Genomic DNA, 23,793 nt, shown 5'->3' with positions numbered 1-23,793 from the left:
TCAAATTTGAATTAATTCTATACGAAATTCAAACTTCAGAAGCCATCTTCCGAAATTCAAATTTCGTATAGAATGAATTTGAATTCTAATAGAAAAGTTTAGAATAGAATTGAAAAGAATAGCATAGAAAAACAATGGAACAGAATAGAAAAAAAAATATAATATATGTTTTTCTAGTTTATTCTTTTCTATTGTTTTCTATTCTATTCAAATTTCAGAAGGTGTTATATAAATATATATTTCTATGCTATTCTTTTCTATTCTAATCTTTTCTATTTGAATTCAACTTCATTCTATATGGTATTCGAATTTCGGAAGATGTTTAATATATATATTATATATTTTTCTATTCTGTTCTATCGTTTTTCTAGTCTATTCAAATCTTTTCTATTCAAATTCATTCTATATGAAATTCGAACTTCAAAAGCCATCTTCTGAGAATCGGAATGAAACGAAATGCACATGTCTAATTCTGAGGCTCCATAATTGAAAGAACTGAAACCCAATGAATGAAAGGGGTGTGCCAGGGACATTCAGGTTGGGAAGGAAGAGGCTAGGTGATGCTGGGCGTCCTCCAGCCAGGAATTGAGACAGGCTCTATCTGACTTGCTGCAGCTTCTAATGCACATTGTGAGACGCTCACAGTGTGCAGTGAAATCACAGTAAAGCATTTCAGTACAGAAGAGGGTCCGGTACAACTGTGCAAGACTATTGGGAAAGCCAGAGGTAATATTTAAATAAGGAACATCACTTCTTAGTGCTTTTAAGTAATACAATCAGTTTGCGATCCATTCCACCAGACTCCTTTCACTGAAATATGACATTTTGGGTGGATGTGTTGTAGAAGTATATCGAGGAGACGTTACTGGAAGTGGCAGTAGAGGAGAAATGCTGAGGTTTGACATTCCATGACTCCTGCCCTGACTTTGGAAATTATTTTGAATGGTGGCCTTTTTTCCCGTTGGATGATTGATGATTTGTTGGAGGATTCGTTTTCGGAGAGTGACATCCACATTGCCCGTGATTAGTGATTTGAGGCTCATCTTAAATCTTTATCTGGTAAGCATTATTGACACACCTGGGTGTTAAGTGCTCTTTGCCTTATGCACTGGAAGTGGTGAAGGGCTCTTCATACTATCTACATCTTCAGTGAATGAACTTTCTTTTTTTCCAAAAAGTTTATTAGATTTTCAAGTTATACAAACAAGCACAACAGATTTGTAGTCATTACATTAGGTATAGATAGTTTTACATTTGACTGGAGAAATATCAACAAAGAACACGTTTCATAATCTGCATATCTGCAAATTTAACCCCTACAATATGTATCTAAATATCCTACCAAAAAACTGAAGTTGAATTCACTTTGGTAGACTACAAATGGTAAAAAGGTATAATGCACAGAATTAAGACATTACCAAAAATGAAAAAAAAACCGAAAAAACAAAACTCTCTGGCACTTAAGGAGAGAAAGGCTGGGGGACTAAAATGGTTAATGACAGATTCCAGCATTGCCCATAATTACACCTTATGGCCAACATCATAACATTTCTAGGATCAAATGTTGTTTTCCACAAACAAAACTTTTCCAAAAAAGAACTCTGTCCACGCGAAGTCAATAAAGAGAACCCCAATTGTAGCAATATATCTATACTGTGTGATTAGTCTATGGCAGTGTTTCTCAACTCCAACAGGTTGGCACCCCAACAGGTCATGTTTTCAGGATTTCCCTCAGATGAAACGGCTGTGGTATTACTAAAGCAGTAAAACTTATCAAATCACCTGTGCAAAATAATGGAGAGCCTGGAAACATGACCTTTTGGGGCGCCTCCAGGACTGGAGTTGAGAAACACTGGTCTATGGAGCAATAGCTGGACAGAGAAATAAGATGGGAAGGACATCCAATCTTCACCTGATGGAATCTTTTAGACCTGCAGCAAAACTGGATGGAACACATATGACCAGCTGGGTTTTATTGGTACTGTCAAGCACATCCCAAAAAACTGTAGCAACTCACTGTTGGAAGGCTTACGCCAGCTTAGGAAGTCTCCCTGAACAAAGACTTCTCCTTGGCTGATGTCTCTGCCAGAGACCTGCCTTTGATGATGTCATCCATGGAGTGGAATGTTGAAAGAAGGCGTGGATTATGGGAGCAGATGTGGAATGTATAATGGGAGATGTGGACAAGGTGGAATTAGCTCGAACCTTCAAGCATCACTGATGATGAATCAACAGTCAGAAGAACATAGAAAGGACTTTCCCGCTAAGACTTTAAAGACGTGGCAAGATGCCACTTGACTACTATCTAGTCTCTGGTACTGAGGCAGTGTTGTTATTGCATTAGCTCAGGATCTGGCAATGAAAAGGCACTTGGGAACAAAGCTCAGTTAGTGAAGGATGAAAATGCATTACATGTTCAATCAAACCTCTTAAAACAGGAGATGAGCAAGATGTGAATCATGAGGAAACACAGTTCAGTCGTTGGTGCTTCTCTGAGAAAAAATATCAAAAAGGTAAAATGTTCACAGACTATAGGTGTGTGCAGATGGAGATAAGTACTAATCTCAAGGAATCCATCCATTACATTCTTGTTTGCTCACAATTTTTAGTTTGTTTTTTTAAGGTAGCATTACACTTTTTCACTAGGTTGTGGGATGACATGAGGTGTGAAACTAAAGAGACACCTGCAACTCCTATTGTGGCTTAGGATGTTACCCCCTTTATAATCCCCCTTCTCCCAATTTTCTCACTGTAGCTGAAGCTTGTGAATCTTTTGGTGTTTGATTAGCCCTGCATTAATCATAAAAGCTTTGTTTCATTCTGACTTCTCTCCAGTGTGGACCCTCTGGTGTCTGATAAGACCTACTTTTTGTGTAAAAGCTTGATCACATTCAGTACACTCATAAGGCTTCTCTCCAGTGTGAGTTCTTTGATGTCTGATTAGATCTTTTTTCACTGTAAAAGCTTTGCCACATTCTGTACACTGATATGGATTCTCTCCCTTGTGAGCCTTCTGGTGTATAATAAAGCTTTCCTTATGTTTAAAAGCTTTATCACATTCTGTACATTGAAATTGCTTCACTGCAGAGTGAACTATCTGGTGTCTGATAAGGCTTTCCTTACGTGCAAAATCTTTACCACACTCAGAACATTGATAAGACTTCTCTCCAGTGTGAACCATCTTGTGTCTGATAAACTCTGGCCGCATTGTAAAAGCTTTGTCACACTCAGAGCATTGATATGGCTTCTCTCCAGCGTGAATCCTCTGGTGTCTGATAAACACTTTCTTGCAGGGAAAAGCTTTGTCACATTCAGAACACTGATATGGCTTCTCTCCAGTGTGAATCCTCTCATGTATGATAAGCCTTGACTTTACTATGAAAGCTTTTTCGCATTCTGAACACTGAAACGGCTTCTCTCCAGTGTGAATCTTCTGGTGTCTGAAAAGCTTTGACTTGTGTGTAAAAGCTTTATCACATTCAGAACAATGATATGGCCTCTCTCCAGTGTGAAGTATCTGGTGAACGATAAGCTCTGAGTTCAATGCAAAGGTCATGTTACATACAGAACACTGATGTGGCTTCTTTCCTGTGTGAACTTTCTGGTGTGTGATGAGGCTTTCAGTATGTCTAAAAGTTTTACCACACACCGAACATTTATATGGCTTCTCTCCAATGTGAATCCTCTGGTGTCGGATAAGGCTGTTCTTATGTGCAAAATCTTTATCACATTCAGAACACTGATACAGCTTCTCTCCAGTGTGAATCTTCTGGTGTTGGATAAGCTGATTCTTGGTTGTAAAAGCTTTCCCACATTCTGAACACTTATACCGCTTCTCTCCCGTGTGAATCTTCTGGTGTTGGATAAGCTGATTCTTGGTTGTAAAAGCTTTCCCACATTCTGAACACTTATACCGCTTCTCTCCCGTGTGAATCCTCTGGTGTTTGATAAGGCTTTTCTTATGTGCAAAATCTTTATCACATTCAGAACAATGATAGAGCTTCTCTCCAGTGTGAATCTTCTGGTGTGAGAGAAGATTCGCCTTCTCTTTGAAAGCTTTATCACATTCAGAACACTCATATGGCTTCTCTCCAGTGTGATTCATCTTATGTGTGATAAGACCTGATTTTGTTATAAAAGCTTTATCACATTCAGAACATTGATATGGCTTCTTTCCAGTGTGAACCCACTGGTGTGAGATAAGCTGTACCTTCCGTGGAAAAGATTTGTCACATTTGCAACACTGAAATAGTTTCTCTCCTGTGTGAATCCTCTTGTGTACATTAAGGCCTTCCTTAGATTTAAAAGTTTTGTCACATTCAGAACACTGATATGGCTTCTCTCCAGTGTGAACCCTCTGGTGTCTGATCAGATCTGCGTTCGATGTAAAAGCCTTGTCACATTCAGAACACTGAAATGGTTTCTCTCCAGTGTGAATCTTCTGGTGTACGAAAAGATTTGACTTATATAAAAAAGCTTTATCACATTCAGAACAATGATATGGCTTCTCTGCAGTGTGAACCTGCTGGTGTCTGATACGTTTTGTCTTCATGGTAAAACCTTTTGTCAGATTCCAAACAATAGCTTTCGAAATGACTCCTCTTATGTATACATGGGCTGTAAAGCTATTATCACTTTCAGAACACCGAATTGCCTGATGTCCTCTGAAGCTGGACTGATGTTGAAGAGCATTTAAAACATTTATGACATTAAGAACACCAATATGGCTTGTGCCCTGTGGGAATCCTCCAGTGAACTGCAATAAGACTTTCAGTCCATTAAAACACCCATATGACTCGTTTCCTGTGGGACTTTGTTGTAACTATAATGACCAACATGACAAGATCGATTCCTCAGTCCACCTATACGGGAAAAAAAAAAAGTCAGAACTCTATATAAAAGGGAAGAATAAACTTGTTTTTAATTTTAAACGCGCAACCACTTTTGTTGAAAACACAATCCCCTCTGGGTGATCAATGTTCATTGCCAGAAACTTGAAAAAACTTTGTTTGTTGTAAATTTCTACCTTTTCCCATTCTGAAGAAGCTGTTTGTCTTATGTCGATGTGCAAAGTGAATCTGAGTGAGCATGAATCTTTCATTTATTATTCAGCTGATGCACTTGCAGTGATCGAATATAGAAAGTTCCAGTGCAGGCATCCCTTTAGAAGTGATTAAAAAAAGTAGGGGGAGAACCGAGTGATCAAACACCGCCGATGGCTCAGTTCTCAGAGCTCTGTGAGCACAGAGCTGGTGACTGTCAGTCACTGGCTCTCTCCTCTCCCCCCCTCCCATGTTCACTGGAGCGCTGGGCTCAACTGCGGGAGAAACTGGCTTAGGCGATCAGCGGCTCACTGTAAGGCTGAGCTGGGTGCCGGTCCAGGCATGTGGGTGGATCCCAACCATATGGTTCCGACCCTTTACGAGCCTGGACCAGCTGTGTAACCTCAACCCACTGTCTGTTGAAAATTGGTCACAGGACCAACAAACTGCACTCCTGTGATCCACAGGAGAAGTACAGCCAAACGAGCTTTGGCTGTACGTCTCCTTTAGGCTTTTGAGAGTATCTCACCAAATATGAAATTTTGTTACAGGGGATGCCTTAAAATTGGCTTGTATGTTAGTCCAAACTTGTAGGAAAAACAGTGAACCAATCACACAAGCAGGAAATTACATTTCTCTCGGGGGAGTTTCGTACATCAACTGTGTACAAAATACCTCCGGACTACTGTATTGCATCAAATTGTAAGGCTGGGTTCACACTGCAGACGGATGTGGCTGACAATCAGGTGTCCAGTGCGTCCCTGTTCTCAGTATCAGGAATGAATCAGGCCCAAATTTTTGCCTGAATTCGGACCTGAAATTGAGCCAAAAGACGCATAGGACTCCTGTGCAATGCGCTCTGCAGCCGCCACGGAGATGTGGGAACCGGCTCCTTAGAGAGACAATCACAAACTCCTGTCATGTGAACTGGATGCGGTGAAACGGTCATCTAATTTGTATCAGTGGGAACCCAGCCTAAAGAAAGTTACAACTCTGCACAGTGATAAAGGAAAGGTCATTTTTAATAATATTGGAGTTACAATATGGCTCGTGTAGCAATTGTACATTTTTTTTATTTGCCCTTTTTTTTCTTTGCCTTTAAACATATCTAATATATAGAAGGAACATCTATATTATTGTACATGTTTATATTTTGTTTCATGGGAGGACACTATATTATTCCCATTGACTGATAAAATTGTCAGTTTTATTATCTTATTCTTTGTTACCATTCAGAGCATTGTGCTGCATAGTGATGGGCAAAGGTGCTTGGTCTCAGATTTGTGGGTGCGATTGGCAAGTGCGTCAAAAAAAATCAAAATTTTGCAGACTTAGGCAGGCCATACAGGATGCGAATTTCAAATAATCCGTCAAGCGATAAAACGAAAGTGGTGCTCACGGACAGCATGCGAGTGTGCCATCGATTAGGTTGGAAAATCGTACTTCCAAACACTATGCCAGTAGAGGAAGTGATGCGTAGAGGAAGTGATGCCATGTTGTTTAACTCCTTGCCGCCCGCCCAATGTCATATGGCGCCGTCGGGTTTGAGTGGTGATATCTGAATGAAGCCTGCAGCTACAGACATCATTCAGATATCTTCTTTTAGCGCCGGCGATTCCCTACACCATAAGAACGATCATAGCGGCTGTTCAGCCGATTAATCGTTCTTACAGGTGGCGGGAGAGGACAACCCCCCACCTCCCGCCGCCCTCCGGTGCTTCTACCAACTCACCCCTGCGATCGGTGAGCCAGAGAAGGGATCAGCTGGCGCCTGACCATAGAGATTTCCAGCAGGCCAGATGGTCCCCGGAGCCTCTATGTTTGTTCGGTGGCTGAGCGTGATGTTACGACGTCACGCCCAGCCTCTGCATTTGAAAAAAAGATATCTTCTTATTTCTTTTTTTTTCATTTCAGGCTACCCAGCTTAGAGGTGAGATTTGGGGACTTATTGACCCCAGATCTCACTGTAAAGAGGACCAGTCATGCCATATTCCTATTACAAGGGATGTTTAAATTCCTTGTAATAGGATCAAAAAAAAAATGGAAAAAGAAAGCATCAAACTAGAAAAATTAAAGTAAAATTAACAATAAAAAAAATAAAATAAAACATTTTAAAGTGCCCCTGTCCCCGCGTGCTCACTCGCAGAAGCAAATGCATAAAAAAGTCGCGCCCACATATGTAAACGGCGTTAAAACCACACATGTGAGTTATCACCGTGAACTTTAGAATGAGAGCAATAATTCTAGCCCTAGACCTTCCCTAACTCAAAACATGTAACCTGTAAAAAAAAAAAAACTTAAAGCGTCGCCTATGAAGATTTTCAAGTACCGAAGTTTGGCGCCATTCCACGAGCGTGTGCAATTTTGAAGCGTGACATGTTAGGTATCCATTTACTCAACGTAACATCATCTTTCACATTATACAAAAAAATTGGACTACCTTTACAGTTTTTTTTTTTTTAATTAAAAAAAATGCATTTGAAAAATTGCTGCGCAAATACTGTGCGAGATAAAAAGTTGCAACAATCACTATTTTATTCTCTAGGGCAGTGATGGCGAAACTTGCCACCCCAGATGTTTTGGAACTACATTTCCCATGATGCTCATGCACGCTGCAGTGTTGTTGAGCATCATGGGAAATGTAGTTCCAAAACATCTGGAGTGCCAAGGTTTGCCATCACTGCTCTAGGGTCTTTGCTAAAAAAATAAATATATAATGTTTAGGGGGTTCTGTGTAAATATCCAGCAAGAAAAAAGTTTTTTACAAGTAGGAGAGAAGTGTCAGAATTGGCCTGGGTGGTAAGGGGTTAAACCTTTTAACCACACCTCTACTGGACACACCACTACTGTACAAAATCGGGTCACGCCATTTACGAAAAGAGCATTCTTTCCTCACAGTTCACGACCATTCGCTCAAAGAAAAATGTCTTACATAGTAGGTGAGGTTGAAAAAGACACAAGTCCTTCAAGTCCAACCTATGTGTGTGATTATGTGTCAGTATTATATTGTATATCCCTGTATGTTGCTGTCGTTCAGGTGCTTATCTAATAGTTTCTTGAAACTAATTGATGCTCCCCGCTGAGACCACCGCCTGTGGAAGGGAATTCCATGTCCTTGCCACTCTTATGCCCCGTACACATGGTCGGATTTTCCGACGGAAAATGTGTGATAGGACCTTGTTGTCGGAAATTCCGACCGTGTGTGGGCTCCATCACACATTTTCCATCGGAATTTCCGGCACACAAAGTTTGAGAGCAGGATATAAAATTTTCCGACAATAAAATCCATTGTCAGAATTTCCGATCCTGTGTACACAAATCTGACGCACAGAGTGCCACGCATGCTCAGAATAAATTAAGAGACGAAAGCAATTGGCTACTGCCTCGTTTATAGTCCCGACGTACGTATTGTACGTAACCGCGTTCAGAACGATCGGATTTTCCGACAACTTTGTGCGACCGTGTGTATGCAAGACAAGTTTGAGCCAACATCCGTCCATGGATTTTGTTGTCGGAATATCCGTTCAATGTCCGACCGTGTGTACGGGGCATAACAGTAAAGAACCCTCTACGTAGTTTAAGGTTAAACCTCTTTTCTTCTACTTTTAATGAGTGGCCACGTGTCTTGGTAAACTCCCTTTCACAAAAAAGTTTTATCCCTATTGTGGGGTCACCAGTACAGTATTTGTAAATTGAAATCATATCCCCTCTCAAGTGTCTCTTCTCCAGAGATAATAAGTTCAGCGCTCGCAAACCTTTCCTCATAACTAATATCCTCCAGACCCTTTATTTGCTTTGTTGCCCTTCTTTGTACTCGCTCCATTTCCAGTACATCCCTCCTGAGGACTGGTGCCCAGAACTGGACGGCATACTCCAGGTGCGGCCAGACCAGAGTCTTGTAGAGTGGGAAAATTATCATTTTAGCTCTGGAGTTAATCCCCTTTTTAATACATGCCAATATTCTGTTTGGTTTGCTAGCAGCAGCTTGGCATTGCATGCCATTGCTGAGCCTATCATCTACTAGGACCCCCAGGTCCTTTTCCATCCTAGATTCCCCCAGAGGTTCTCCCCCCAGTGTATAGATTGCATTCATGTTTTTGCCACCCAAATGCATTATTTTACATTTTTCTACATTGAGCCTCATTTGCCATGTAGTTGCCCACCCCATTAATTTGTTTAGATCTTCTTGCAAGGTTTCCACATCCTGCTGAGAAGTTATTGCCCTGATTAGCTGTGTTGCTATGGCCATTTGTATTGTCTTGATAGCAATAATATAGAGTTTAGGTTTAGTAAGAGCATATGTTTAGAGGCTCTTCCCCCTCCATTGATATGTAAATAACTGAGATAGGAAGTTCTTTGCAGGAAGTAGGTGTATGTAGGAAATGAGTGGGAGGGGTTTGGGGAGCTTTTGAAAGAAACATGTGTTCGGACAAGAGATGTGTTTGGAAGGACAGAGAGGAAGACATGGCTGCCTGAAGCTGGAGAGTAGGGATGAGCTTCGAGTTCAAGTCGAACTCATGTTCGACTCGAACATCGGCTGTTCGCCAGTTTGCCGAACAGCGAACAATTTGGGGTGTTTGCGGCAAATTCGAATGCCGCGGAACACCCTTTAAAAGTCTATGGGAGAAATCAAAAGTGCTAATTTTAAAGGCTTAGATGCATGGTATTGTCATAAAAAGTGTTTGGGGACCTGGGTCCTGCCCCAGGGGACATGGATCAATGCAAAAAAAAGTTTTAAAAACGGCCGTTTTTTCGGGAGCAGTGATTTTAATAATGCTTAAAGTAAACAATAAAAGTGTAATATCTCTTTAAATTTCGTACCTGGGGGGTGTCTATAGTATGCCTGTAAAGGGGCGCATGTTTCCCATGTTTAGAACAGTCTGACAGCAAAATGACATTTCAAAGGAAAAAAAGTCATTTAAAACTACTCGCGGCTATAATTTCATTTCAAGTTCATTGATAAAAACGGCATGGGAATTCACCACAGGGGAACCCCGAACCAAAATTTTAAAAAAAAATGACGTGGGGGGGGCCCCCCTAAATTCCATACCAGGCCCTTCAGGTATGGTATGGATATTAAGGGGAACCCCGGCCAAAATTTTTTTTAAAAATGGCGTGGGGTCCCCCTCAAAATCTATACCCGTTACATAACCCCGCCCCCATCTGATGTCACGGGAATGCCACAGGGAAGTCCCCGTCAAGTCCCTGTGCGTCAGAGGGGGGCGGGGTCACCGGGTACCCCCCCGTTATTTAAGAACCGTCAGAAGAGGAGAAGCGTCACACAGCGGGAGCCTCCCTCCATGCCATCATGGATGCGGAGCGGCCCGAAAAGAAAATGAAGACAAGAAGATGAAGAGAAGAAGATGAAGGGAAAAAGATGAAGAGAGAAGCATCACACAGCAGGAGCCTCCCTCCATGCCATCATGGATGCGGAGCGGCCCAAGGAGAAGAACATTAATCGCTGCAGAGGAGATGCCGGACGAGAACATCGGATGATGAACCAGAAGAACCAGAAGAAGAAGATGGAGGAAGAAACCGAAGGAAGATAGAAGATAGACGAAAGAAGAAGCATTTAAATAAAGGAATTGTCAAAAACTGTCTCTTGTCATTTTTAACATTTTTGACAGTTTTTTTGTGAAATGGTAGGGGTACATTTGTACCCCCTTACCATTTCACACAGGGGGGAGGGCCGGGATCTGGGGGTCCCCTTGTTAAAGGGGGCTTCCAGATTCTGATAAGCCCCCCACCCACAGACCCCCACAACCACCGGGCAAGGGTTGTGGGGATGAGGCCCTTGTCCCCATCAACATGGGGACAAGGTGTTTTGGGGGGCTACCCCAAAGCACCCTCCCAATGTTGAGGGCATGTGGCCTGGTACGGTTCAGGAGGGGGGGGCGCTCTCTCGTCCCCCCGTCTTTTCCTGTGGCCTGCCAGGTTGCATGCTCGGATAAGGGTCTGGTATGGATTTTTGGGGGGACCCCACGCCGTTTTTTTTTTCAATTTTGGCGTGGGGTTCCTCTTAAAATCCATACCAGACCTGAAGGGTCTGGTATAGATTTTGAGGGGGACCCCACGCCATTTTTTTTTTTTGTCCGGGGTTTCCCTTAATATCCATACCAGACCTGAAGGGCCTGGTATGGAATTTAGGGAGACTCCCACATCATTTTTTTTTTTTAATTTTGGTTCGGGGTTCCCATGTGGGGAATTCCCATGCCATTTTTATCAATGAACTTTTATGTGTATTGTCGGACCGGCAATTCGTTATAGCCGTGAGTAGTTTTAAATGACTTTTTTTCCTTTGAAATGTCATTTTGCTGTCAGACTGTTCTAAATACGGGAAACATGCGCTTTACAGGCATACTATAGACACCCCCCAGGTATGAAATTTAAAGGGATATTACACTTTTATTGTTTCACTTTAAACATTATTAAAATCACTGCTCCTGAAAAAACGGCTGTTTTTAGAACTTTTTTTGGATTGATCCATGTCCCCTGGGGCAGGACCCAGGTTCCCAAACACTTTTTATGACAATAACTTGCATATAAGCCTTTAAAATTAGCACTTTTGATTTTTCATGTTCGTGTCCCATAGACTTTAATGGTGTTCGAGTGTTCGAACAAATTTTTTGCTTGTTCGCAAGTTCTGGTGCGAACCAAACAGGGGGGTGTTCGGCTCATCCCTAGTGGAGAGTTTTGGAGAACTTGAGTTGGACTGAGCAAGGAACCATGAAGGACATTACATTTTAAACCATAAGTTGTTTTTTTAAATCAAAATTAAGTTTATTGAAAAAAGAACACATTTGTATAAATACACATACGATCAATAGGAGAACATAGCTGAGGTTACATGCATAATTTCTTTTCATTCTGGTAACTTATACATACACTATTATGTATTTACCGTAGGTAAGGTTTCTGTGGACCTAAGGGCCACGTTTGATATAATGTAGTAGGTCAGCAAGTTACAAAACAGGGATATATAACCTTGATTCTAAATGCATCTATGATCCGTTGACAAGACAATATTGTTGTGTAACAGCAATTAAAGAGAAAATAAAACAGTTATACCCCTAATGGGTACATACAACGTAATGTCAACCAACTTTTCAGGCTATAGATTATGTCCACCCCTACCATACTATTCTTGCAGCTCATTTCCAGACTATAGTGCATCTCATAATTTAACTCACCCATGTTCCCTGCGCTTACTTTACATTTGTAGGAGTCTGTCTTTCACTAATTGGGTTGGGCCTAGTCCCGGAGTATCTAACCAAGATTGCCACATTGAATAAAACTTTTTCAGGGCATTACGATGTTGATAGGTCATTTTTTCACGTATAAGCAAACCATTTACCAATTTCATCCACTGTTCGCCTGTTAGTACCCTCGAGGTTATCCACAGTCTCGCAATTGCCTTACGAGCTATATATAATAAGCGCAATACAGCAGTGTGACCGTTAGAGGAGAGTGAGGGTATCTCCAGGGCACCCAGTAGGCATATCACTGGATCCTGTATAATTGGAAATTGGAATACCTATTAGATAGTATTGAGGACATAGCTCCAGTATCTTAAAAGTTTTGGGCACTTCCACATCATGTGTATCAAATCACCATTATGAGTGCCACATTTCGGACATAGAGCAGTGTCACAGACCTAGCCAGAACAGAGGCTGTTGGAGAGGACTGTATGCAAGCCTGTTGCCCACCGATTATGGGCCCTAGCATTTGGGGGAATGGTGCTCTCTGTGAGCTGTATGCCTGGGGACCCTGGGGTTGGTGTTACTTTGAATTCAGCTCCATGTCCCCCCAAAACACACAGACTCTGGAACCCGTTATATGCCATATTAGAATGATAAGACTGAATTATACTGTTGGGACACATCCTGTGAGGAGATGCTAATGTCATCATCTCCACTCACCTGTCTGATGTCAGCTATAATGGGTTTAATGTAAATAAGTTTAGTCTAGGTTCTAAAGGTATTCAACTCATTGTTGTTTGTTCTAATTAACCCTGTGTTGATGTTTATGGTAATGTGTGTTAATTGAATGAGCTGATCACATTGTCCTCTATACAATGTAGGAGACGGGACGACTCCTATTGGAGCTCATGTTAATTAGGTTAATTAGGTTATGTTTGTATTGTTAATTGTAATTAGCTCCAGCTATTGTGTTTATATTCCTGTGTGAAGCTCGGTGACCACAAGTCTGGGCGAAAGGTCATGTCTCAGCCACCTAGGCTGTATAAAGGATGAGATAATTAGCTCATGTTAATTAGGTTAGCTTTGAGTCAGCCTGGTGTATAAATGTGTGTGATATCTCAAATAAAAAACAGTTCTGATGTACTCCAAGACTGGTGATGTCTAGTTCTTGGGGTTCCTATGGCCAGATCCATTGGACTCGTGTTCCAGAACTTAGGAAGCGGTATATGACGGAAGCACTCAAGCGGAGTGTGGGGCGTTCCGTGACAAGAGGTATCTCTAAATCCCCATTTATGCAAGCGAACCGGGGTTCTGTATACTCTATGTAGTAAATAGAGATGGGATAATCTCTGTGATGTCGATACCGACACTAATGGAGCAGAGGTTAGACATAACTCCCAAGTGTCTCCGTCTATAGGTCCCAAATCTCGTTCCCATCCCCTTCTACAGGCTAATGTATTAGCATCATGTGTGGAATTAAGCAACCTGATATAGACTCTTGAAATCATACCCTTTTTCTCATCAGTAGACAGTACATCGTTCATTAATGGGTGCACTATCACCCCCAGTGGAGACACCCTACCCTCACTTTGAATAGCATGCCTCAACTGGAGGTATTTATAAAATTGTGTTCTAGGAAGACAGAACTCCTCACTAAGTTCTGTAAAGGATTTGAGTATGGTCCCAGAAAACAACTGAGTAATGTAATGAATGTCTGCTTCCTCCCATGGGCGGAAATCCTTTAGTTTGAGAAGCTCTTTAAAGTATGCATTCCTCCATATGGGAGTCCAAGAACACACCCCCTTAATCTTCAGAAGAGATCTAACGTATTTCCATAAAGTATTTAGTAGTGTGATGGTGGGAAGTGAATTTGGCAGATATGTGAATCCTGCCTCTAAATGGGCTAATGCTGGGAGACTAGATACATCTGGGAGCAACAAAGATCTGATAGGGGCTGATGTGTCTACTTCCCCCCAGTTACTCAGCTGTTGCAACTGGGAAGCTACAAAGTAGTACCTGGCATGTGGACCTGCCATACCACCTTGGTCCTTAGCAAGTTGTAATGAACGCAAACGAATACGCGCCTGCTGATTTCCCCAAATTAAATCCCTGAAATGAGTGTCTCTTCTTGTAAACCACTTGTGAGTTATCCATATTGGGGAGTTGTGTAATATGTAAAGAAGTTGGGGGGCCCATACCATTTTAATTAAGTTTACTCTCCCTGTAACTGACAGGGGTAGTTTTTTCCATGCAACACATTTCACTTTGAATTTTTGGAGCAATGTTGTCACGTTCTGGTCTAAGTACTGGGTGGAATCTGGTGATATTTGTATGCCTAGATAGCGGAATTCCTCAGTTACCACAATATCTTCTGCACATACAGGCAGGGATTTTGGCAAAGGGTCTAGGGGCATTAACACTGATTTGTTCCAATTGATGCTAAAACCCGATAGCTTCCCAAGGTCAACGATCAGGTTCATTACATTTTGAAGTGATTTATCAGTATCTCCCAGGTATATCAGGGTATCGTCTGCGTATAAGGATACTTTATCTTGTCTAGAGCCCCGCCGAAATCCTACAATGTTTTGTGAAGATCTAATATGTATAGCCAAAGGCTCCAAGGCTAAGGCAAACAGCAGGGGGGACAAAGGGCACCCCTGCCGTGTGCCTCTATGAAGTTGAAAAGGGGATGATATGGCAGCATTTATACGCATTCTTGCCGACAGGGAGCTATATAACAGTTGAACCCATCTCAAGAAGGAGCTACCCACCACAAATCTGGTAAGTACCTCCCATAGATAGTGCCATTCAATGCTATTGAACGCTTTAGCAGCGTCCAGCGAGAGAATGGCCCTATTACCCGGATTGTCAAAACCTGTTAGTCTGGAACTATTAACCAATCAAACTGATATAAATGAGATGGCTAATATTACTATTAGGCCCAATCCCATTATCTTTTCAGGTTACACTGATGAGCCAGACTTTTGCTTCCTAAATGGTGCATCACTGATAGAAGGAGGAATCCCTAATGGAGAATTTTGTAGGAACACAAAAGTAAATTTTACACTTCGAGATGTACAAAAGTTCTTGGCAGAAAGATCATTTGAAATCGTGGGGTTGAATATTACCACGATCGCTGATGCGGATGAAAGAGTAGGTAATTATACACTCTATAGTATTTCAGATTGTGTTCATGCCAGACCTGGAATGGATAAAACACCTTTGCATGACTGGCTGGACACCTATCATATGGGAGACCCCTTCTTCACATCTGACTCAACTCCAAGCTTAGGAGACTGGCTATGCTTGGTAGGGCTCCGTTCAGGACGCAGTGTCCAGAAAGAAATTTCCCCCGCCCCACACCTGCCTAGAGGTTGGATGGTGTGTTGTGGTCTCACCTGTCACACCTCCATCCCTATCCCCATCGACTCTGAGAGAGGAGGATGGTGCACCCTAGCTCGAATGATTCCATACATGGGTATATCAGGTGATTCTCAAACCGTCCACATGGTTCCAGCCCATGGGACACTTTCATTCTCGCGCCCCAAGAGAGCGGTCACTACCTGGTGGGAGAAATTATTAGCCTCCATAGGAGGATTAGGAATGTGGTCTGCACTGGAGAATATAGATAGATACACTGACATCATACTTGGTTTAATAAACTCCACATCCAGAGATATCAACCTATTAAATGAAGAAACTCTTAAACTGAGAATGCAACAAGAACTTATTATTATACATCAGGAACAAATGTTAGCTGCTATTACTGGTCTATGTAACCTTATGGATGATAAGGAAATGTGTTGTACTTATATCCATAACTTTACTACCCCAATTGAACATTTGACTGTACCTGATTATCATGATATAATACAGAATCATGCCACTCAAAGAGGTATACTATTAGAACAGGCCAGGACGTTCACAGATGACTGGAATCCTTTTTCAGCTGTGGGAGGTTGGTTCGGAGGAGCTTGGTCCAACATTACAGGGTTCTTTAAAAAGATAGGCATAGTGTTACTCTTGATAATAGTTCTGTTTTTCGCCATATACCTAGTTGTTAAGCTGGTATTCTGTATCCTGGGTAAAACAGGAAAACTAAAGGTATCAAAGGAGCCTACCCCGGACCCTAACCTGCTCCTTTCATTGCTCCCCCCAAATGAAGAAGAGAAATGGTATGAGAATGCTATGTAACTTGATCAATGACATCTAGATAGACGACATGATCAAAGGGAGGTTTATAAGGATAAATTGCTTCTATTTGATTTATAAGTGGATATATAAAAGCCTGTACTTTAATTGAACTTATAACTTTTGTGATGTTCCAGCTAGATTTTTAGTTCTGCTTTTTAGTTATGGAAGCAAAAATATAAATTTAGATGTTAGGTGTTAGTTTAGGATAAGTTCCCTTTTTCTCATACATTTGTTTCGGCCACAGGCCTTGACATTTGAATTTTTAGAATGTGTTTACGCGCTTCTGCTTAAGTGACGCACGAGCTTAGTCTGTGCAGGATGAGAACCTAGGAAGTGTGCTAATAAAAACGCTATGTGGTAACACACAAAGGGAAGTCATGCTATGAGGTATAATGTGTAACTTTAACTTGTATTTTGATTGGTCCACCTACGAGTGGAGTACATGACAGTTACTGTATATATTCTGCTCCAAAGCTAGCATTAAATTGTATTCATTATTCACGTACAACCTGTGTATGTGTCTTGTTTACCTCACCGGTGAAGGGGTTGAAATCCACACACCCAGTGTCCGAGCCTAGGCTAAGAGGTCCAAAAGAACCGAACCTAACACGCAGGCCACCCGTGATCACTCCTCAGAGAGACAGAACGGGGATCTGTCAATGTAAACAGATCTCTGTTCTGTCAGGGGAGGAGAGACCGATCTGCTGTTCCAAGTGAATAGGAACAGCGATCTCTCTCCTTCTCCAGTCACTACACCCCACAGTTAGAACCCACATGAGGGGACACCTAACCCCTTAATCGCCCCCTAGTGTTAACCCCTTCCCTGCCAGTGACATTTATACAGTAATCAGTGGCTATTTTTAGCAATGATCGTTGTATAAATGTCAGTGGTCCCAAAAAAAAAAAAGTGTCAAAAGTGTCCGATCTGTTCGTCGCAATGTCATAGTCCCGCTAAATATCGCAGATCGCCACCATTACTAGTAAAAAAAAAAAAATAATAAAAATGCCATAAATATATCCACTATTTTGTAGACGCTATAACTTTTGGGTAAACCAATATACACTTATTGCGATTTTTTTTTTATTTACCCAAATTATGTAGAATACATATCAGCCTAAACTGATGAAGAATTTTTTCTTTTTTACTTTTTTTGGGATATTTATTATAGCAAAAAGTATTTTTTTTTTCTCAAAAATGTCATTTTTTTTTTTTGTTATTAGAGCAAAAAATAAAAACCACAGAGGTGATCAAACACCACCAAAAGAAAGCTCTATTTGTGGGGAAAAAAGGACATCAATTTGGTTTGGGTACAATGTCGCATGAACGTGCAATTGTCAGTTAAAGCGTCCCAGTGCCATATTGCAAAAAATAGCCTGGTCATTAACCACTTCAGCCCCGGACCATATATCACAGATTATGCCCTTCATCCTCTACAGGACGGCTGGATATAGTGAAATCCAAAGATTTGGCACTCAAAAACGTAACCCAGCAGCTGTGTAAAAACATATTTGTAAGGAAAATGATAAAGGTGAAAAGACCTCTCCAATTCCCAAAGGGAAATTCTACCCAAGTGAGGGGGACAAAAACTTACTATATAGCATGTGGGACGATTGAAATCCTCCAGAAGAAGCCGTCAAGAAGCCGCTCAGTGGTAGTTTTGCTCCTCCGCTGTCCAGCCAAGGAGGGGAATGACGCCATGTGCCATCCCTGGTGTCCCTTTATGTGGTCTGTGGCGGAAGACCGTGACGCGTCACTTTGCCGTGATGACGTGACACGTCCGGCCATTGAATTGCGTCCAGGACATGATGCAGAACCACTTCCTGTTCCCCTGATGTTAACATCCGGAAGTCTAGGCCGGCGGCCATGCTGGAAAAACCACGGCGGCATAAGACGCCACAGCATTGCACCAAAGAACCGCCACAAGAAAACTTGCAGCATAGCCACCTGGTCATAAGCCACCATATGTCCCGGATGTGAACATCCGGCGCAAGTGGGGGCGGCCAGTTGGGACAAAAAAACACTGACACATAATGCGAAAGAATACGAGCTGCCATGTCTGTGAGGACACGAGGGCCCCTTTGTGTCTGGTAGATATGTAAAAGCTAATAAATGTGGAAGATCCCCTAAAAAAGGGCGGAGGGGAGGAAAAAATTCCTTAACTCATCACATGGGGAATGCCTTCTGCTGTACAAAAGATTTTTTGGATCACATAAACATAATCTTCTCCTATAGACCATCTCATTTCAAAGATGCCTAAATTACAGAGAGAGAACATTAACGATAAACATAATTATAATTGAGTAAATAAAGAAACCCTATATGTGTGCATCTCATTTTCAGAAATCCTTGGGGTCCGAAGACATGAAAGGATACCTACAGTGGATGAAAAGAGTGAAAAAAAATTGCCCAAGATGGAATATGTCAAGAAGGCATATCCAGGCTCTGAAGTATTGGATTTGCATTGATCTATAGAGATAAGATACCAGTCCCCCCCATATACAGAAACCAAAAGGACTTTAAGATGATTTTTTTTAATTTTTGAAAGGGGGAAATTTTCACATTATTAGATATTTTGGTCAGTCTTTCCTGAGCCGAAGCCATCCAGGAAAGGTCTGAAACTGTGGCGTCTTATGCCGCCATGGTTTTTCCAGCATGGCTGCCGGCCTAGACTTCCGGATGTTTACATCTTCGGAACAGGAAGTGGTTCTGTGTCACGTCCTGGCCGCAATTCAACTGCCGGACGCGTTGCGTCATTATGGCGGCGGGACTTGCACCACAGACCACATAAAGGGACGTCGGGGATGGCACATGGTGCCATTCCCCTCCTCAGCTGGACAGCGGAGGAGAAAAACTACCTGTGAGCGGCTTCTTGACGGCTTCTTTAGCACTGGAGGATTTCAATCGTCCCACATGCTATATAGTAAGTTTTTTTGTCCCCCTCACTTGGGTAGAATTTCCCTTTGTTTGGGAATTGGAGAGGTCTTTATCATTTTCCTTACAAATAATATGTTTTTACACAGCTGCTGGGTTACGTTTTTCAGTGCCAACTCTTTGGATTTCACTATATGCAGCCGTCCTGTAGAGGATGAAGGGCATAATCTGTGGATATTGGATCTCTCCTTGCCTTAATATGGGGAATGCATCTGCTATTCTTTGACTATGTATTGAAAATGTAAGTCAATATTTATACATTAACAGATATATTATATCTACTTGTATGGAATATGATACTTATAAGCATTTCCTAACATTGCATTTTTTACTTTCTATAGATAGTGATACAATATCCCTGATGAAGATTTTTTTGAATACCACTTATTGAAACGCGTTGGAGTTCCGCTACTCATCAACGCCTGTCTGCACCGGTGGTCACTGAACTATGTATTGGGCAGTATCACTTCCATCTTATTTCAATATACAATGCTTTTTAATATTTGTACTTCATATACAACATGTTAAAACTTCAGTGAATTTTCTTTTCTACAAATGTTTACTAAATAAAATGAATTTTTTTAAGAATACAAATTCTATTCATTGCCTTAAAAATCCCCAAATAGAGGTTTTTACATTGTTCTTATGTTATATGGGATGATGGCAATTACATGTCCAATCACATGAGTCGTTCTAAACTTTTTGACTATTTTTGTTTATAGCGCAAAAAATAAAACCCGCAGAGGTTTAAATAAAATGAATTTTTTTAAGAATACAAATTCTTCTCATTGCCTTAAAAATCCCCAAATAGAGGTTTTTACATTTTTCTTATAAACAAAAATAGAGCGATAATAAATATCATAATAATATAATAAATATCCCCAAAAATTATATAAAAAAAAAAACAATTTTTTTTCCTCAGTTTAGGCCGATACATATTCTTCTACATATTTTTGGTAAAAAAAAAAAAAAATCGCAATAAGCGTTTATTGATTGCTATGTGCAAAAGTTATAGCGTCTTCAAAATAGGGGGTAGTTTTATGGCATTTGTATTAATTTTTTATTTTTTTTTTTACTAGTAATGGAGGCGATCAGTGATTTTTATCATGACTGCAACATTATGGCGGACACATTGGACACTTTTGGAGCTATTTTGGGAGCATTCACATTTATACAGCGATCAGTGCTATAAAAAGGCACTTATTACTGTGTAAATGTGACTGGCAGTGAAGAGGTTAACCACTAGGGGGCTAGGAATGGGTTAAGTGTGTCCTAGGGAGTGATTCTAACTATGTGGGCGCTGGGCTACATGTGACACGACACTGATCGCTGCTCCCGATGAGAGGGAGCAGACGATCAGTGTCCTGTCACTAGGCAGAACAGGGAGATGCTTGTTTACACAGGCATCCCCCCGTTCTGCAGCTCCGTGACGCACGATCGTGGGAGACCGGCGGACACTAAGTCTGCGGGTCCCATCACGGAGCTCGCGCCAGGGGCGCGCGCACCCACGCGGAGGCAAATTTAAAGAGACTATATATATGCCAGTTTGCCTGTCCGTGCCATTCTGCCAGCGTAAATGTTCATGCGGCGGTAGTTAAGTGGTTAAGGGGGCAAATCCTTCCGGACCTTAAGTGGTTAAACTTTAATAGTTTTTGTATTTGTAAGAAGACACAGGATACACCGGGGACATTTAAATTTTGGAACACAGGAACTCAGGACCTGGGGCAATGTGTAAAATCTATTTCCACAATTTTAAAACAGTTGAGACACTAGCTAGATTTTAATCAAAACTCAATATAAAAATGTATTTATTTCCAGAAAAAAGCCCCCAGATAGTGTAGCGACGTACAGAATTTATTTATTTTATTTTATTAGATCACATTGTGAATAGGACCCACACTAGACAACTTTCAATAAAAAACAAAAACACCATTAGGGCTCATTTACACTTGCTTCAGGTTCAACACACATTAGGGCTAGTTTACACTTACACCTTGCTTTTGCTTTGCTTCAAAAATTATACCCCATGTCGCTTTAGTTGTGCTTCAAAGCGTCTTCAAAGCCTCTATAGAAGTCTATGGCAAAGCTCGCTTGAAGCCCCACCAAAGCCCCAACAAAGGCTCATCAAAGCCCCACCAGGGCCCACCAAAGCCCCACCAAAGCCTCATCGAAGCCCCACCAGGGCCCACCAAAGCCCCATCGAAGCCCCACCAAAGCCCCATCGAAGCTCAACCAAAGCACCAACAAAAGCAGGACTGTAAGCTAACCATTTTATTTAGTGATAGGAGCTTTGACTGGCGTTCAGAGAGCTTACAAAAGCGTGTCTGAAGCCATGCTTTGAAGCAAATGTAAACTAGCCCTAGTTTTTTTTTTTTTTAAAACGCCCGTCCCGACGAGCTTGCGCGCATAAGAGAACGCATACGTGAGTAGCGCCCGCATATGAAACCGGTGGTCAAACCACACATGTGAGGTATCGCCGCGATAGTTAGAGCGAGAGCAATAGACGTCCGCTGTAACGCAAAACATGCAACCTGTAGAATTTTTTAAACGTCGCCTATGGAGATTTTTGAGGGTAAAAGTTTGACACGATTCCACGAGCGGGCGCAATTTTGAAGCCTGACATGTTGGGTATCAATTTACTTGGCATAACATTATCTTTCACAATATTAAAAAAATTGGGCTAACTTTACTGTTGTCCTATTTTTTTATTCAAAAAAGTGATTTTTATTTTTTAAAAAGTGGGCTTGTAAGACCGCTGCGCAAATACGGTGTGAAAAAAAGTATTGCAATGACCGCAATTTTATTCTCTAGGGTGTTAGAAAAAAAACAATATATAATGTTTGGGGGTTCTAAGTAATTTTCTAGCAAAAAAAAAAATGTTTTAAACTTGTAAACACCTAAATTCCAAAACGAGGCTGGTCTTTAAGTGGTTAAAGACTAAACCTTTTTCTGACACTTGCTGCTTACAAGTTAAAATCAGTATTTTTTGCTAGAAAATTACTTAGAACCCCCCAAACATTATATATATTCTTTTTAGCAGAGACCTTAGAGAATAAAATGGCGATTGTTGCAATATTTTAGGTCAAATGGTATTTGCGCAGCTGTCTTTCAAACGCAATTTTTTCTAGAAAAAATACATTTTAATGAATTTAAAAAAAAAAAAAAAAACTAAAAACAGTAAAGTTAGGCCAATGTTTCTGTATAATGTGAAAGATGTTACGCTGTGAGAATCGTGATCTTTATTCCAAGCAAAAAAATTGTGATTTGCATTTTAGCCAAAATCGTGCAACTTTAATACACCCTTTGGTTCACACATGTGCACTGGCGAGCCACTCCCATAATCGCTGTGTCCAGCAGATTATGGTTCTTGGTACCTGGTCGCTTTGAGCGGCCGGGGGGGGGGGGGGGGGGATCACATGATCAATATGCAATCACATTATATACACTTCTGTTATGAAAGAGTTTCATTCATAACAGCTGTGTTTTCTGTAGTGATGCTGCGATTGGACCACAGCTATCACATGGTACCTGGGCAAATCACAGCACCCTGTACCATGTTATTAGCTGTAGCCAATCACAGTATGTTAACAGAAAGCAAGTTCTCATGAATGGAAACCTCTTCATGACAGCTCAAATGATTGCGGTTAGTGTTCATTACTGTAACAACAATCACAGTGTAGAAAGAAAAAAAAATAAATAAAAAGCCTAATCAACCCAATCAATTGAATTAAAAATTCTTATTTTTTTTGGTGAACATACTGTCACCAGTCAGTGTCCTTGATCATTGCCACACCAGTCATATGATTATCTGATTATCTGTACTGTATTGGTGGCAGTATGTAAAAGTAAAAAAAAAAAAAAGTGACAAAAAAAATGACAACCACTTCACCATACAGACAGCCACTTTCTCCCCCTTTCCTGCCCAGTCCAATTTTCAGCTCTGTCGCATTTTGAATGACAATTGCGCGGTCATGCAACACTGTACCCAAACAACATTTTTATATATCTTTTCCCCTCTAATATAGAGCTTTCTTTTGGTAGTATTTGATCACCACTGGGTTTTTTTTTTTTGTGCTCCAAATAAAGAAGACCGAAAATTTTGAAAAAAAAAAAAAAGTTTTTTCTTTGTTTCCGTTTCAAAACTTTGTAAATAAGTAAATTTTCTCCTTCACTGATGAGGCTGCACTGACAGGCACTGATGGGGTGGCACTGATGAGGTGGCACCGATATGCAGCACTGATAGGCACTGATAAATAGCACTGATAGGTGAAAGGAAATGTTACATCTGACGACCACCCTTATGCACCGGTAGACAAGGAGGACCCTCAGAGCTCCGGAGACACCAAATGAGACACGCAGTGTGTTCAAAAGATGTCTGGTTTATTAAAGGTAGAAATCATAGCTTATATCTGGCTTATATTTTGGT

General features: G+C 41.1%; 1 protein-coding gene across 1 annotated transcript in view; it reads right to left on the bottom strand.

Annotated features, from left to right (window-relative positions):
* Positions 1 to 263: 263 nt before the first annotated feature.
* LOC141126682 (uncharacterized) overlaps positions 264 to 23,793 on the bottom strand; it is a 132,110-nt gene continuing 108,580 nt past the window's right edge. Inside the window, exons 3-4 of the mRNA XM_073612647.1 lie at positions 14,605 to 14,609; positions 264 to 4,462 (exon numbers count right to left, since the gene is read on the bottom strand). Of these exons, the coding sequence (XP_073468748.1) occupies positions 2,816 to 4,462; positions 14,605 to 14,609 (1,652 nt within the window). The 3' untranslated portion in view covers positions 264 to 2,815. The remainder of the gene's footprint in view (positions 4,463 to 14,604; positions 14,610 to 23,793) is intronic.

Source organism: Aquarana catesbeiana, linkage group LG02 (genome assembly GCF_042186555.1).
Source record: "Aquarana catesbeiana isolate 2022-GZ linkage group LG02, ASM4218655v1, whole genome shotgun sequence".
Classification (NCBI taxonomy): domain Eukaryota; kingdom Metazoa; phylum Chordata; class Amphibia; order Anura; family Ranidae; genus Aquarana; species Aquarana catesbeiana.
The sequence above is the reverse complement of the archived record's forward strand: the minus strand, read 5'-3'. Positions and strand labels throughout refer to the sequence as shown.